At 33.9% G+C, this 14,789-nt stretch overlaps 1 protein-coding gene across 4 annotated transcripts in view; it reads right to left on the bottom strand.

Moving 5' to 3' along the window:
• The window catches only part of LOC110028317 (putative NAD kinase 3), a 70,885-nt gene extending 56,654 nt beyond the window's left edge, over positions 1-14,231 (bottom strand). For 3 of the 4 annotated variants that reach the window (XM_020730114.1, XM_020730113.1, XM_020730115.1), the window contains exons 1-4: positions 14,083-14,230; positions 6,877-7,048; positions 5,704-5,823; positions 1,578-1,777 (exon numbers count right to left, since the gene is read on the bottom strand). In XM_020730114.1, the coding sequence (XP_020585773.1) occupies positions 1,578-1,777; positions 5,704-5,823; positions 6,877-7,048; positions 14,083-14,112 (522 nt within the window). In that variant the 5' untranslated portion in view covers positions 14,113-14,230. Of the gene's footprint in view, positions 1-1,577; positions 1,778-5,703; positions 5,824-6,876; positions 7,049-14,082 lie in introns of all 4 variants that reach the window. The other variant, XM_020730116.1, reaches the window with a different exon arrangement.
• Positions 14,232-14,789: the final 558 nt, after the last annotated feature.

Here is a 14,789-nt window from a genome sequence, read left to right as displayed (position 1 = left end):
TATATATATATATATAATTTTCTTTGAATAAGATTTAGTTTTTGCATGAGTCTTTTGCTTCGTCAGCGTCTTTTCCTTTGCTACGGTTGTAACTAATGACAGGTGGTGCGGCGGCAGTATAGTGCTCCAAGGTGGTGATTATCTTTGCATATTCCCTTCCATTTTTCCTTGCCTGCTTGTTGCGCCCTTCCTACACATACCCCTTGTTGTTTCAGCTCCTCCTTGCACTGTTCTATTGTTATCGCCATCACTCCTGCAATTTCCTTATTGTTGTCACCCTTCCTGCACCTCTCTTGCTCACAATCACGACCTCCCTGAGTCGTTCCATTGCTCCTTCCACCCTCTCTACACCATTACAGTTTGCCATCACTTTTCTCAAGCCACCCCGCCCACTGTTCCATATGTTGTTCTGCCTCACCCTGACGGGATATTTGTGTCATGTTGTATTTTCTTTTTGTTTAAATGCATTTATTGTTATCTTGTTGTTTAGCATAATAAAATTTCCTTCCCTTGTTGAGTTTTTGGGTTAACTTCGATATCACTAGGTTGTCGCAAGTGAGAGAAATCCAACATATCATCATTTCATACAAAAATGAGAAGTTTTTTAGAAATTATTGGAAGGCCCTATGAAGTAAGTTGAGTGTTAAATTCCAATTCAATTCAACAGGGCACTCACGATAGATGGTCAGACATAAAGAGTGAACCACAGTGCTGGAAATCATCTTAGGTGTGGGAAGTTCTATACAACAATGAGATTCGGGTGTTTTTGAAAACATGGGTGAAGCCTCTTCTACCCGGGTAAAGTGATGAGGGACGTCGAAATTTCCCTCGATACCGCAAGCTGCAATATGCAGCTTCTGCAATCACGGAAATAAGAAGGCTGGGTGTCTTTTTAGATATTTATTTTTTTCAGCAATTTTTCAGTTTTTGTTTCGTTTATTTCTTGTTCTTTCCAATTTTCCTATTTTACAATTGGGTATTTTCTAATAGGGGGCTTTTATACATGTGTTTTGGACTGTTTGAGTTATCAGTTGTGTTTATTTCTTGGAGTTGAGATACTTTTTCTCTGATTTATACTCTTGAGAGTGTTTTATCCACCTATTACAAGTTGTATGTTTATAGCTTGCCCAGGAACAAGTGGTGGATCCTCCTCGACATATGCACTTCATCATTCCGTCGTTCGGCCGTTGTTGTCAATTCAAACAGCCGCCGAACTCATCCCCAATTGCTGTTCAACAGCAGGTTTTATCTCATCTCCCCCTCCAAACACCGTCGAAGTCCTACATTTCTTTCCCTCGTTATTCCACAATCACCTCCCCGCAAAATTCGCTTCTCAAATACCTTCTAAGAACCCTAGAACAATATCAGTCTCAAAAGTTGGTCATACTTATTTTTACTACTAAAAAAAGCAAAATGCCAAAATAAAAAATGAGGTAATATAATTTAAAATTGGTATAATATATTTAGCAGAAAATGGATAAGCAAGCAGAGAAGAAATGTTGTTATTTTTTTTCAATTTGTTGGACACGAACTAAAAGAATAACCCATGATAAGTAATAAATTTGTGTTCAACATACCTTTCTTGTAACCATCCGGCGTGCCATGTTGGAATTGGCATCCAATGCTCCATCTCGAAGAACTTCATGAGAGCAGATCCCATCTTTCCCACAACACTGTTCGCTTTTTTCTGGCAAAAGATCATGCACCAGTGATTTATTCCTCAGGTTTTCTGACTTATCATCTCTAGAACCATTATGGCACGTTTTAGTTGCTTCAGCTGTAATTAAATTGAGCCATGAGCTTTTATTAGATGATACCAGACAACATAATTTAAAACCATAAGCTATCTGAAAATTGAATATTTTTATATGAAAATCAACATGGAAGCACTCGTTTTTTCCCCTCTTCTTTATGAAAATGCTTTCTTCTTATACCACTCCATTGTTGAACAGGCCTTGCTTTGGGCCCAAGTCTAACAGTAGAACCAAGCTTGATTACATAAAAACCTTATTACAAAGGAATATAAGTAAATTTCCTGATTAGATTAATCAATGATCTTGCTTATGTTGTTTTAAGTACTTTAAAAGTTGGCACCAAGGCGCCGCTTCACTCGCACTCGTACTATAGTAATATGGGATAAAACCTCTAATCCATACCTTACCCTAAACTCCTACTATTCCACAAGCTCCAATCAAAATATAATTGCTTCAGAACAAGAGAATATTCACAAAAGGAGGCTATGTCAAGGTGAATAAAAATAATTAAATTACTACTCAAAATTTGTTGGGAAGTAGATGCAAAAAACTGATTCGAGAGATCTGAAACAAAAATTAGAATTAAAATGCACAAAAAATGCTAAGATTTAACGTGAAAATCCCGAAAATGAAAAAAAAAACACTGAGTCACATCACACTAAGAAATCCACTATGAAAAATGTGGAGAATTGTACAAATTGCGCCACACTCAAGCCTCTATACACATTGGAACTCAAGAACACTCATTTGTTCTTCCTCACACGGAAGAACTTCAAGATCCAACACCTCTTTGCACGCAGATCAAGTAGCAAAGTTGAAATTTAAAGCATCGAACTACTTGAAACCGGTTACTGGCGCCGAGGCACCACGATATGGTGTTGCGGCGCTCTAATAGACACTGAATTTCAGGTATGCAATATCGTGCTCTTGGGTTTTTGAACCTGGACTGGCCATTATGACACTCCATTGGGGCATTAGAGCGCGAGCGCTCCTGTTCCAAGCATTGAGGCACTGCATCTTGGAGTTGCAGCGCATGGTATATGAAATAAAATTTTTAGTGGGCAGCTCCCCAAAACACAAAATAGGGGGAACACTCCCTAACTTATTGTCAAGCTTGAACGGTGAAACTTAGGGCTCTAAGTGAATAATTAATCAACACAATCAAGATCCACAAACATATACTACAAGAATAACTCAATTTAAACTTTTCAATCGGATATCTAGCAGGATAAATTGAGGTTGAATAATTTACTGACTGAATTTACAACGATAAATTCAGTCGCACTGGGTTACAGGCAAAAATAATAGTTTACTTTTTGGACGTATAATGATTTAGTTAAAATTCATTGAATGACAATTGAAATATTAAACCAATAATATTTTAGTTTAGTTTTTTTTTTTTTAGCTTTGCAAAAAAATATTTGAAATTAGGCAGTGAAAATTTGAAAAATAATTCAAATTTAGACTCTTAGGCTTGAAAATTATTTTGAATTTAGGCTCCCAGATTTAAAAATATTTTGAATTTAGGCTCTTAAGCTAGATAAATAAATCAAATATGGAATTTTTAAATATGCAAAAATGACTTAATATATTTGTGGGTTAAGCTTGACTTACATTTGAAATATCATAAATTGGGTTAAGCTTAAGACATAAAGCCATTTTTTAAATGCTAAAATGAAGAGTTCATATGTCAATTTTTCCACCGAATTCACAATATAATCGCTAACAAACAGAAGGCGATTCTTCTTAAAGCCCCAAATAAAATTGTATAATACAAGATCATAATAATTTTTGCAAATATTTTAAATTATAAATGAATACGATGTATACAAATTTCAAGATGATTTCACAAATCAAATGCAGCACTTTGAGATCCATGAGAGTATTTTAAGACTTGTACGAGTGAAAGTTTGGATATTCTCAACATGAGTATGTTTAAGAACATTTATATAAATGGGTCAGTTATGCATGATTTTAGATTTTTGAATATTCTTTTTGAAACAAACTTCATATCATGCCAGTAAGAACATCATACTCAAAGAAATCTCATGCTCAAAGAAATCTCATGCCAGATATTCATACTAAAAGAAATCTCACTCCAGTAAGAACATCACCCTTATAGATATTGGATGGATATTTATCTAAGGGGACAAATTTAAGTTAACCTTACCTGATAGAAAGTTTTGTGTCAATCAAATGATCTTTATGAATTATAACTTAAAGGGTAGAAAGTCGTCGGTGAATATATTGACTGCGGTCGTGACTGTAATATATAGTGTCATTCGGTGGCAACCACCTAATAAGAAGGCTCATTTTACCATATTGGGTCGAGTACCTCCTTTGCTAGTAGATCAAAGACCCTGATGATAATCGTGATGATGGTACCATGAGATCTTAATCGGATTTGTCATTATTTCTCCATCATTTGTTTTAAGCTCAAGATGATAAAATTTATAACATAAAATTCAAGTCTGTTGCTACTATATGTTAATATTAAATGCTTAACGGCTAACCTTCAAAAGTGTTCTCTTGTTATCAAAAGAAATAATTAATCATAGGCCCTTGTGCCTATGGGAAACCTCAAACTCTAGATCAAAAAATTCTCGCAAAATGAGAGTGGAATCTCTAGATCGTGTCTTATCTACAATTCAATTTGTCTTATAAAAATTTGACCCGGAATACCAAACCCAAAGCCCTCATGGGCTCGAATTTTTGGAGCCCACAATAGGATTGCCTCAAAAACAATGAAATAGGAACTCTAATATGACTGTGATAGATCGATACTCTAAGATGACATACTTGCCATGAGTAGATGGATGCCTCTCATATTGCAACTTTATATTTCAAAGGGATTGCATGCTTTCATGGTGGACGTCAAAACCATTACTTCAGATCAGAATGTGAAATTCATGAGCCACTTTTGGATGACTTTATGGGGTAAGCTAGGTGTCGAGTTAGAGTTCCATTTTGCACCCCTCGACAGTTGGATGGACGAAAATAATAAATCAAATGTTGGTAACTCTCCTCAGACGCTTTGTAAGAAAGAATATCTTGCAGCGAGACTTGATTCTTCCTCGGGCTGAATTTCATTACAACCAGTCCACTAGACAATCGACAAGTCACCACCTATTTTAGGTTGATTTATCATCGTACTTCAAGGATATAAATGCTTTTGGGGGCAAAGGCCAAGCCCCTCCTATCTCAAGAGAATGACGCAGGAGCAGGGGATCCAAAATCCTGCAATTACGGGAGTCAAACTTGGACAGACTTCTATCCTAAGAGGGATCCTGTAGCAGGAATTTCTTTCAAACTTGACTGTTACAGGACTTGTAGGCTCTTATTTACTATATGTGACTTCTAATTAGACTTTAATTTTGGAATTAGTAAAAAGATATTATGTGAAACCTGGTAAAGGGCTCTTTTTGGCTTGGTTATGTTATTAGAGATTTCTTTCTCCCGAGTATTTCTATAATTTGATTACTCTCAGGTTGTGTGCTGTAACCTGATTGGATCAGGTTGGTGATCTCACCAGGATATCTGAAGGCCTCCTTCCTCACCAACTTCTTATTGGCCCCTTTCTCCCCACCTTCTTATTGGCCTTTTTTTTTTTTTTTTTTTTTTGGTTCCAACTTGCTGCCCAGCCACCATGACTCTGATTTCTCACTGATATCATCTTCTCGCCCTCTTTTCTCATACTACAACAAACATAATCATTCTTTGTGTTATCCAGCATCGTCTAAGAACACTGGGTCGGTGTCACCATGCAAGAAGACAGAAAAGCGGATCAGAAGAAGCATGTACCAAATAAGGTAAGTTGAATATAATAGCAGCTACACCGGCAAAGACTAGATAAACAATCTAAACATGGCCCAATACAAAAGTGTGATGTACATAGAAGATCTGAAAACAGCCAAATTCATATCATGTTTCACAGATTGTTTTTGCAAACCTTGATGTTTAAGAGAAAAATTCCGCTCCCTCTCTAGTTCATATTTACGCTTCCAAACAGCCGCCTCTGCTTGTGCTGAAGCTTTTCCTTCTGCAACCCGCCTCAATGCCTTTGCAACAGCTAAAAATTACAATTTGGTTTCAATTGGTAGGCGTCAAGTAAAATAGATCAAAATATCAAAATAACTTTCATAATTAAATTCCTAGATGCATTTTCTATTCAAGAACTTCAGTCAATGAAAGTTTCTAAACCTGGCTACTTGCTATAACAATAGTACCAAACCTGGTCATCATTCAAGAAAACATTAAAAATTTCAAGGAAGTAAAATTTATCAACTAATGCTTCATTTGGCTTAGCAGAGCTGGCACGATGCTGCTCCCATAAGGGCAGGTAGTTTCAGCACAGCATTGCCTGCACATTAAGCCATCCTGCCAAGCAAATGCAGAATTTTCGCAATCAGAAAACTTGCTGAGACCAAACTCTCAGCGGAGTAAGGTGTGCATCTCAGAAGCTTGTTTGGCCAACAATAGAAAACATAAATTTTGGATTAAAACCTGGAAATTTTCCTCTCAAAAATGAAATACAGTGATAAGGATAAATAATTGATGCTGCATAAAGATGAAACTCAAATTCCTAGTAACATTCCTCAGCAAATCCTTCTTTTATTCAACATCCAAAAAGAGTGGGAAGAACTTGATGTTATTAATGTCAACAAAATAAATGAAAGGTAGGTAAGGCTAGGGACTATAAAGCGAAATGAAAGACAAATGCAAGCTCCATAATCAGGAGTAATCAAAGCATATTTGAGGTCAAAGCTTGGGTGGTGATTCTAGAATTCACTGAAGTGGAGCACCCAAATAACCTTGAAGAGCTCCCAATACTGGAGACTCTGCTGGCAATAAATCCTCTTATACACTTGCTTTCCTTTAAAATGTAAACTAATAAAGTTCAACTACAATGGTGTGCTTGCTCTTTATGTAACTTGAATACACAGTTTCACAATCCACTACATATTAAACTCGAGAATCTCTTGTTTGCACAAATTAGAGAATTGTATCAGTTTAAACTGAAAGAGTTGCATTTATAGAAAAAAAAAATATCTTGGAGAATAATTACATGCAATATTGAAAATAAAATACGCCAATGTAGAATACAAACAAGCAAACATCTTACTTCTCAGAGCCTCAGAGAATTCAACGAGATGCTCATCAAGTGCTCTAGTGGGTATATCTTCAAGAAATTCATGAACTGCTCTCTCAGAATTTAAGGATGAAATCAAGTTGGAAAAGCCATTTTCTTCCAAAGGTAAGGAAGGAAGATCACGAGTCATTCTATCATCAGGTACCTACCAAAATTATTCAAAGAAAATTTCAGAAGATAAATGAGCATAATAGGCAAGACCTCCTTCAAGTTCATAACTATGTGAGAAACACAAAAGAGGTGGTTAAGATGCCAAACAAGCCTACTGTGAGTTTTTGTAGTAAGAAAATGGAACACAAAATTAACGTATAAAAAAACCTCTTCAGAAGGTTCACCCCCTACTTCCATATTATTTGAATTCAAGGAGAAAGCTAAAGCACATCTAACATGTATCAACATAGAACACATGCCCAACAAATATCTTTCAGACAATGGGTAATGAATGACCACAAGGACACATCAAACAACATCCAATATTTCAACATAGAAATTGGGCTGGTGATCACTAGGGGTTTAAATCAGCCGAGTTTGAGTGCGTTCGGTGTTTATTCTTCTTTGGTTTTTTGGGTCGAAATTAGTTCGAATGATTTAAAAAATAATTAAATTTGTTTTTTTAGAATCCATAAAAAAAAATTAACATAACATATTATAATATTATTATTTAATTAATTCTAGTCAAAATGAGCCGAACACAATCGAATGACCATTTATTTGTGTTTGGCCGGTTTATAAATCGAGCTCAGAAAAAAATTCATGTATGGCTCTCCTACTTAACAAAAGAATCTAACATGGCTACTTAGCAAATTGAACACAAGTTGTTCACAAATGAGGAGCTTTTTTGACAGCCTTAGAGATGACAACCAGCTCATTCGAGCTTGGTATTTTAAAAAAAGAAAAAGACTCATTTTACTTTTTTATGTGAAGTTGCACTAGACGAAAGAGAAAGATGCAATGACTACAAACTTAAGTATGGATTAAAGTGCCATGTTTAGTCATAATTTTCATACAATGGTTGAAAAAGGCTAATTAGAGTGGCAAGCAAGTTTTGTTTTAATATGAGAAAAATACACTACCTAGCAAAGAGAGGAATGACAAAACATACGAGAGTCTACAACAGCTCCTAGCGAAAGATATGCATCTATTTGCCAGTATCACTACATGGATTTGTTGGTTATTAAAAGTAAATTATTTTGTCGTGCAGCATGGCTCAAGATGGTTGTTCATATTTCTATGGTTACAGGTAATACATCAAGTTTCAATTAATTTAGCCTAAGAGTTCCCAATGTGTCGAAAAACATAGTCAAGTCTAGAATCAAATTTCATTGACTGTTCAGGATAAGATTTTATTTTGCCATTTCAATAGTGGTGGCAACCAAGTTAAGATTCATTCAAATATGGTAGCTATATAACTCAATTTGCATTTGATTTTACAAGACCATGGCTAATCTAACTCAAGATTGATTCATGACATTTCTAATATGTTGGCTTTCAAACTCGAGCTTTATTAAATTTGAACTTACTACGTATCACGCTTAGCACTATATAAAGACAGTTGCATTGTGTTGATGCATCCCATAACAAGAAACAATAAAGAGAGACGAGAAAGAGAAAGGAATATGAAAGTGATACAACAACAAAAACAAGTTTTTATCCCATTAAGTGGGTCGGCTACATGAATACTTTTTCTCCATTTTGTTCTATTGAGTGTCATGTTTTTATTTAATTCTATTAAATTAAGAACATTTGTATACAACTTGTTCAAGTCTTTTAGGTGTACCTCTCCCTTTCTTAACATAAGTCAAATTTAAAACATCTACGCTCATGATTGGCTCATCAAATGGTTGAAGTTCAATGTGATTGAACCATCTAAGGTGATTCTCTCTAATCTTGTTTGTCACCGAAGCTGCTTCAACCCTTTCACAGATATGTTGATTTCACATTTTGTCTCTAAGTGTAAACCCAATCATCTACCTGAGAATTTTCATGTAACACTTAAATGAATGTTAGGCTTCTCTTTTACAACCCAACATTCTACGCCATAAAGCATTGCAGATCTCACCACCATCTTATAAAATTTTCATTTAAGTTTAAGCGGTACTTTTCTATTACACAATATGCCCGAGGCATTCCTTGACTTCAACCATCGAACTTGAATTCTACTAATAATATCCTCATCTATATCATCACTTTGAACAATAAACTTGAGATATCTGAAACGTTCACTTCTTTTAATGACTTGACCACCAATTATTACAACCCCTTGCCATTAGATCTACTACCATTAAAATTACATTCCAAGTCTTCAATTTTAGTTCTACTCATGTGAAAGTCTTTAGACTCTAAAGTTGACCTCCAAAATTCAAGTTTTTTCTTAAATCTCTCTAGTCTTATCCACAAGAAAGATATAATCAACGAAATGTATTCACCAAGTACATCCTGTTGTAAATATCCAGTGAGAACAACCATAACTAAAGCAAAAAAAGATATGGGCTTAAAGCCCATCACTGATGAAATCCAACTGAAATAGGAAAATACTTGGTCAATCCTCCTTGTATTTAAAAACAAGTAATGTTTATATTATACATATATTTAATGAATTGCATAAGCAATATCAACATCTTTCTCTTCTAAAACTCTCCAAATTACTTTTTTTTAAACATTATCACAAGTAATTTTTTTAAATGAATAAAAATCATACATAGATAATCCTATTCTCTTTTTACTTCTCTATAAAACCTCTCGGTAAATATATAGCTCCCATAATAAACTTGTCATCCATAAATTTAAACTAATTTTGAGAAACTTTTGTATCATGTCATAACCTATGCTTAATTGCTCTTACCCATAACTTTAATGTATAACACACTAATTATTTCCTCTATAATTTGCACACTCTTGTGCATCCCCTTCATTCAAAAAATATAAACTAATAGACTTTTTTTCCAAGCATCTTTTTTATTTTCAGATTTATATTAAAAAGTTTGGTAAGTCAAAAAATTTATAAATCTTCTAAACATTTTCACACTTCTAATGAATCATTAAGTCCTACTATTTTTTCACATTTTATTTTCTTCAAAATCTCATCAACTTTCTTTTTACTAATGCAACGATAGAAATAAAATTTTTTGTTGTTATTTATGACATTAGAATATTAAATTCAATCGTATATACACATTCTTATTTGAAAATTTTATTAAAATATCTCACTTACCAATGTTGATATTCTCATCTAAGAAAATAACTTTCTAATTTTTAATCTTTAATACACTTTACTAGAACTAAATATTTACTTTACTTATCTCTTTGTTTGGCTAATTTATACATATATTATTCACCCTCTTTTGTATCAAATTTATTATAAAGTCGCTAAAAGCAGAATTTTTAGCATCGCAAATTATTCTCTTAGACTTCCTACGGGTGACCTTACATTTTTTTTAATTCTCCAAACTTTTACGTCAAAACTACTTTTTATAAAACTTCTTGTTTTTTATCTTTTATTGCACATTATTATTCCAACACCAATTATTTTTTTATTATCTTTTATTGCACATTATTATTTCAACACCAACTATTTTTTATTCATAAGTGTTTTTTTCATTTGATTCTCCAAGCATATCTTTTGCAACTTGCTTAATAGTGCACATTATTTCTTCATAAAAAAAGATGTGTTATTTTTTGTTCTAGCAAGATAAGAAGCACTAGGCCATAGAGAAAAATAGTTCTCATTTGGACTCCTACAACTGATAGATGAAAAGAGTAACTAGAAATCTTTCCTCATGTCTAGCCCTCATTTTCATAGCAGGTGGCTGCATTTTCTGTCTACTTGATAAATTGATATATTTGTTTGCATATCCTACTTTGTATAAATTGTAAGCTTTTAATATATTCTTATTAAAGTTTGATGAGTTATTAGATCTCTATGAGGCCATAGACCTAATCTTACTTAAACCAAACCACATAAGTATTAGTATTCTCTTTTACAATTTTTTATCACTTTTACATTTAATTTAGATTCATCATACTTACCCTTGTGTTGAGGGCACTCACTTTCCCAAAAAATAAAAAAATGTAGAAGCTCAAGTTATCCAAGGGGGATGGCATCATGATTCTATGACCCTACAAAAAAAGTGATGCTAAAATAGCCATAAAAATAGAGCAATTTTCCAATTTACTTGAATAGGTAAAATGTAGACAGATGACTTTGGGTGCGTTTGGCGCTGCTTTTTCTGGGTGGTACGGCGGGAGGCCGCAGAAACAACTCGTTTGGCGCGGCGTTTGATTCGCGGCAGCCGCGAATCTGAGGGAAAAGCGGGCCGCGAGATCAACCATGCTTCCCGGCTTCGCTTCCGCGGCCCCATTTAGCTTCTTCCGTATTTTACCTAGGTGCCCTCGATTTCACCTTTCGTTCAGCTTGCGATCCTGCGATTCCTTTCTTCTTGCGATCCTACGATTCCCTGATTCCTGCGATTTATGCCATCCTGCGATTCCTTGTTCTTCCTGTGAATCCTGCGATTCCCAAATTCCTACGATTCCGCCTTTTGTTCTTCTTGCGATCCTGCGATTCCTGTTACTTTGCTTCATCATTTCAGAGCCGGAAGGATTAGAAAAAGGGCTTGAAAAAAATCTCTTGCTTCGCTATGCCCAGGCGCTCTCCGTCGTTTGCAAGTCCCGAAGATCATCTTCTTCATCTCATCACTGCAAGTGACGCATACAGGGGTCTCTGTTGGCATTTTGAGCTTTGAGAAATACTCGGGTTAGATTCCAAGACCTATTAATAATATTTGTGTGGTTTTCTTTATTAATAATTTCGAGCATTTCTAGATGTTTGAACTCGGTAGAAAGATGTCGGCATTCTTTCAATCACCTTCTAGTTTGGAGAGGATAGAATTTCTCTTTCAAGTATTGTTATTATGTCTTATAAAATTCTAGTTTGGGGTTTAAAAATTAATGTTGCACTTTTATAATGTGGTTTGCAAGTCAATCGTCAATGCTTGTTTTGTTTCCCTAGCCCCATATGAAGTGGCTTCTACTGACATTCTTTATGCTTATTTGATGTGGATAAAAGTTATGAATGAAAATGTATTTCAATTTGGGAAAAAAAAGTTGAACACACATCACTTTAATTGGCTTTATTTTAAGTATTCATCGATATTTTAAAAAATTAGTTAAATTAATTAGTTCGTTAATAATATTTTAAATCCTAAATGAAAATTATATTTAATACTTTCGTCCCACCGAATATAAGAACATTCTTATTAGAAGCCTTTTATTTCATATGTTCACCTATCTAGCAAGTTAACATTTTACAATATTTTAATCAAGTTAAATTACATTTATTACATAATTAACAAATAATTAACAATTTCAAGTTTAACTAATTTATTACATAAAAAATTTTGCGTATGGAGTTACAAAAATTTCACTGTTATAGTATTTTTTTAAGCAGCTTTACCAAACAAGGGCATAATGGTTATTTTTCCAGAAACAGCTGCTCTGCAGTTGGTTTCACGCAGCTGCACCAAACAGACAGCCAGCTTCCTCGCAGTTGCTTCCCCACAGCAGCTTCCAGAGCGGCTTCTGGGGCCAGCGCAGCTGCAGCTAAAAAGCTGGGAAGCTGCAGCTGCGCCAAACAGAGCCTTTAACATAAAATTGAAGAAAATTGTCAAAAAAAATTATGCTCTACAAGCTAAGAAAAATAAATTGTAAGCCCTAAAAAGACACTAATGCTAGATTAGCCAAAAAACATATAAAAAATTTCCAATTTAGTTTGACAATAGAATCTCAACTAATAGTTTGAACTCAAAATAAAAGTAAACTATATGCAAAAAATTAAGAAAATTGATATTGAACTATTGGTTGATGAAATATATTTGCAGGATTTTAAGAACCATATTCCATAATAAGATAGAATGCCAAGGGGTTCTACTTTAAATTGTGACCAAACAAGAACACCATATTATCAACATTTAGATATACACTTCCGTTTATTGTATCAAAAAGGATTTGCGCTTCGAAATTCTTAGTAATATATTCCCTGCATCTAGAATGAAACGTGGAATATGTCATGGCTGATTGCTACAAAGTTCTAAGCCTATAGCTTTTTAGTGTAACTAAAGCAACAAGATGATCAACAAGGAAACGCATAAGGAATCATGGGTATAAGTAAATGCTATTAGTTAAACTAACTTAGAGAAACTATCAAAACTAATAACTCAATTATTTGAGCATCGAACTGCGACATATTTCTTCAAAAACTAAAGATTATGTTATGTTGGATAAATATTATGGTTATGTAGGTTAATCAAGAACTCTATGGTTGCAAAAACTGTTCCCATAGTCTTCAAATGCAAGTTCTCAAAATTACACAGTCCATTGCTTGCGATGAAGCACCACCAAGGGGATGACTTCAAACATATTGTTCCAATTCTCAACTGAGAAAAAAAAAACTCTGGACGCTCAAGAAGAAGTGATGTGGGTTTGGACGCTGTCAAATTTTTTTCTCAATGGTGAAAGTAGATTAAGTATAAACAAGAACACAAAATTTACAAAGCATGAAAGATTTAGCCTCTATTACATCAAAAGAACATGATGAAACTCCATTTCAATTAAAGGCTTGCTTGACTTCAATTTTATCAGGTAGAAAACCGAAATAATCACTGTGCAATAAGGAGATACTCTCTGAATCCGTGTTACGGAAGAGACAAAAAAATAGTCGTTATCGCTCCGATTCAGTGTTGATCGCTACATGATTACCCGTCCTCATGCTCTCCAATAACGCAAAAATCATCAAAAATTAACAGTAAGCGATCTTATTTAGGGCTTAAATACATGGATCAAAACACAGAAAAACAATTCGCAAAGCAATACTTAATTTGTAGAAAATCAAGAGTTCCCGCAGAAGAAATTTTTCCCCTCGTTAAAAAATTCACATTACAATAACAAATAAAGATTAATTGATAACCACAAAAATAACACTAGCTTTCTCAACTCCTGAAGAAAGATTGAACAGCACCAGTTCCATCTCTTCAAGGAATTCAAAAGGAAAAATCATGCAGGCATTAAACAGAATGAATCGTGCAAGTTTCTCAACCAAATCAATCCCGATCAAACCTCAAAGAAAACACCGACGACTCATCTCAACTTCGGACACCTCACAAAACGAAAAGACAGATTGCTTGCCTTGGTAGAGATAGACTCTTCGGGATACATTGAAGAGGGGACGGATGTGCAGCGGCGGTCGCAGCGCCGGCGGCGGGGGACGGTGGCGCGCCCTTGAAGAAAGATAAAACAATGGCAGCTCAAAGGCAGCTACGATCGGCTCCACTCTTAAATCAAGTATTTATTGACTACTGTATATCCCCATTTCGCTACCTTCAACAACTTTCGGTTTTTCAATAATTTTTTTTTCTATAAATTTTAATTATAAATAAATATGGTATGATTGACCAAATAATATTTATATGATGCGTAAGTTAATTAAAATTTAATGTTTGGAAATTATTTATTGATACTTCATCGAAAAATTATTTTAATCGATATAATTTTTAATTAAAAAGTTTTTATAGTTATGTCCATAATTATTGAAATTCAATTCTAATCAATTTTTTATGTGATATAAATTAATATTACAAATATAAATATAAAAATTTTGGTCTTGTAAATACATACGAATTGTGTGGTTTGTATGTAAATGACCTTATTATTTAAGAAAAATGATAAATATTACTTAATATTTTTTTCTAATATTTTATTAAAAATCAAATTAAATTTTATTTATTCATGTTGATTTCTGTTTAATATTATCGTCGTCAATTCTTATTTAATATATATATATATATATATATATATATATATATATATATATATATATATATAAAAAAAAAAAA

Source organism: Phalaenopsis equestris, unplaced genomic scaffold, assembly GCF_001263595.1.
Source record: "Phalaenopsis equestris unplaced genomic scaffold, ASM126359v1 Scaffold000511, whole genome shotgun sequence".
Classification (NCBI taxonomy): Eukaryota; Viridiplantae; Streptophyta; class Magnoliopsida; order Asparagales; family Orchidaceae; genus Phalaenopsis; species Phalaenopsis equestris.
Note: the sequence above shows the minus strand (reverse complement) of the source record. Positions and strands in the feature narration are given on the sequence as shown.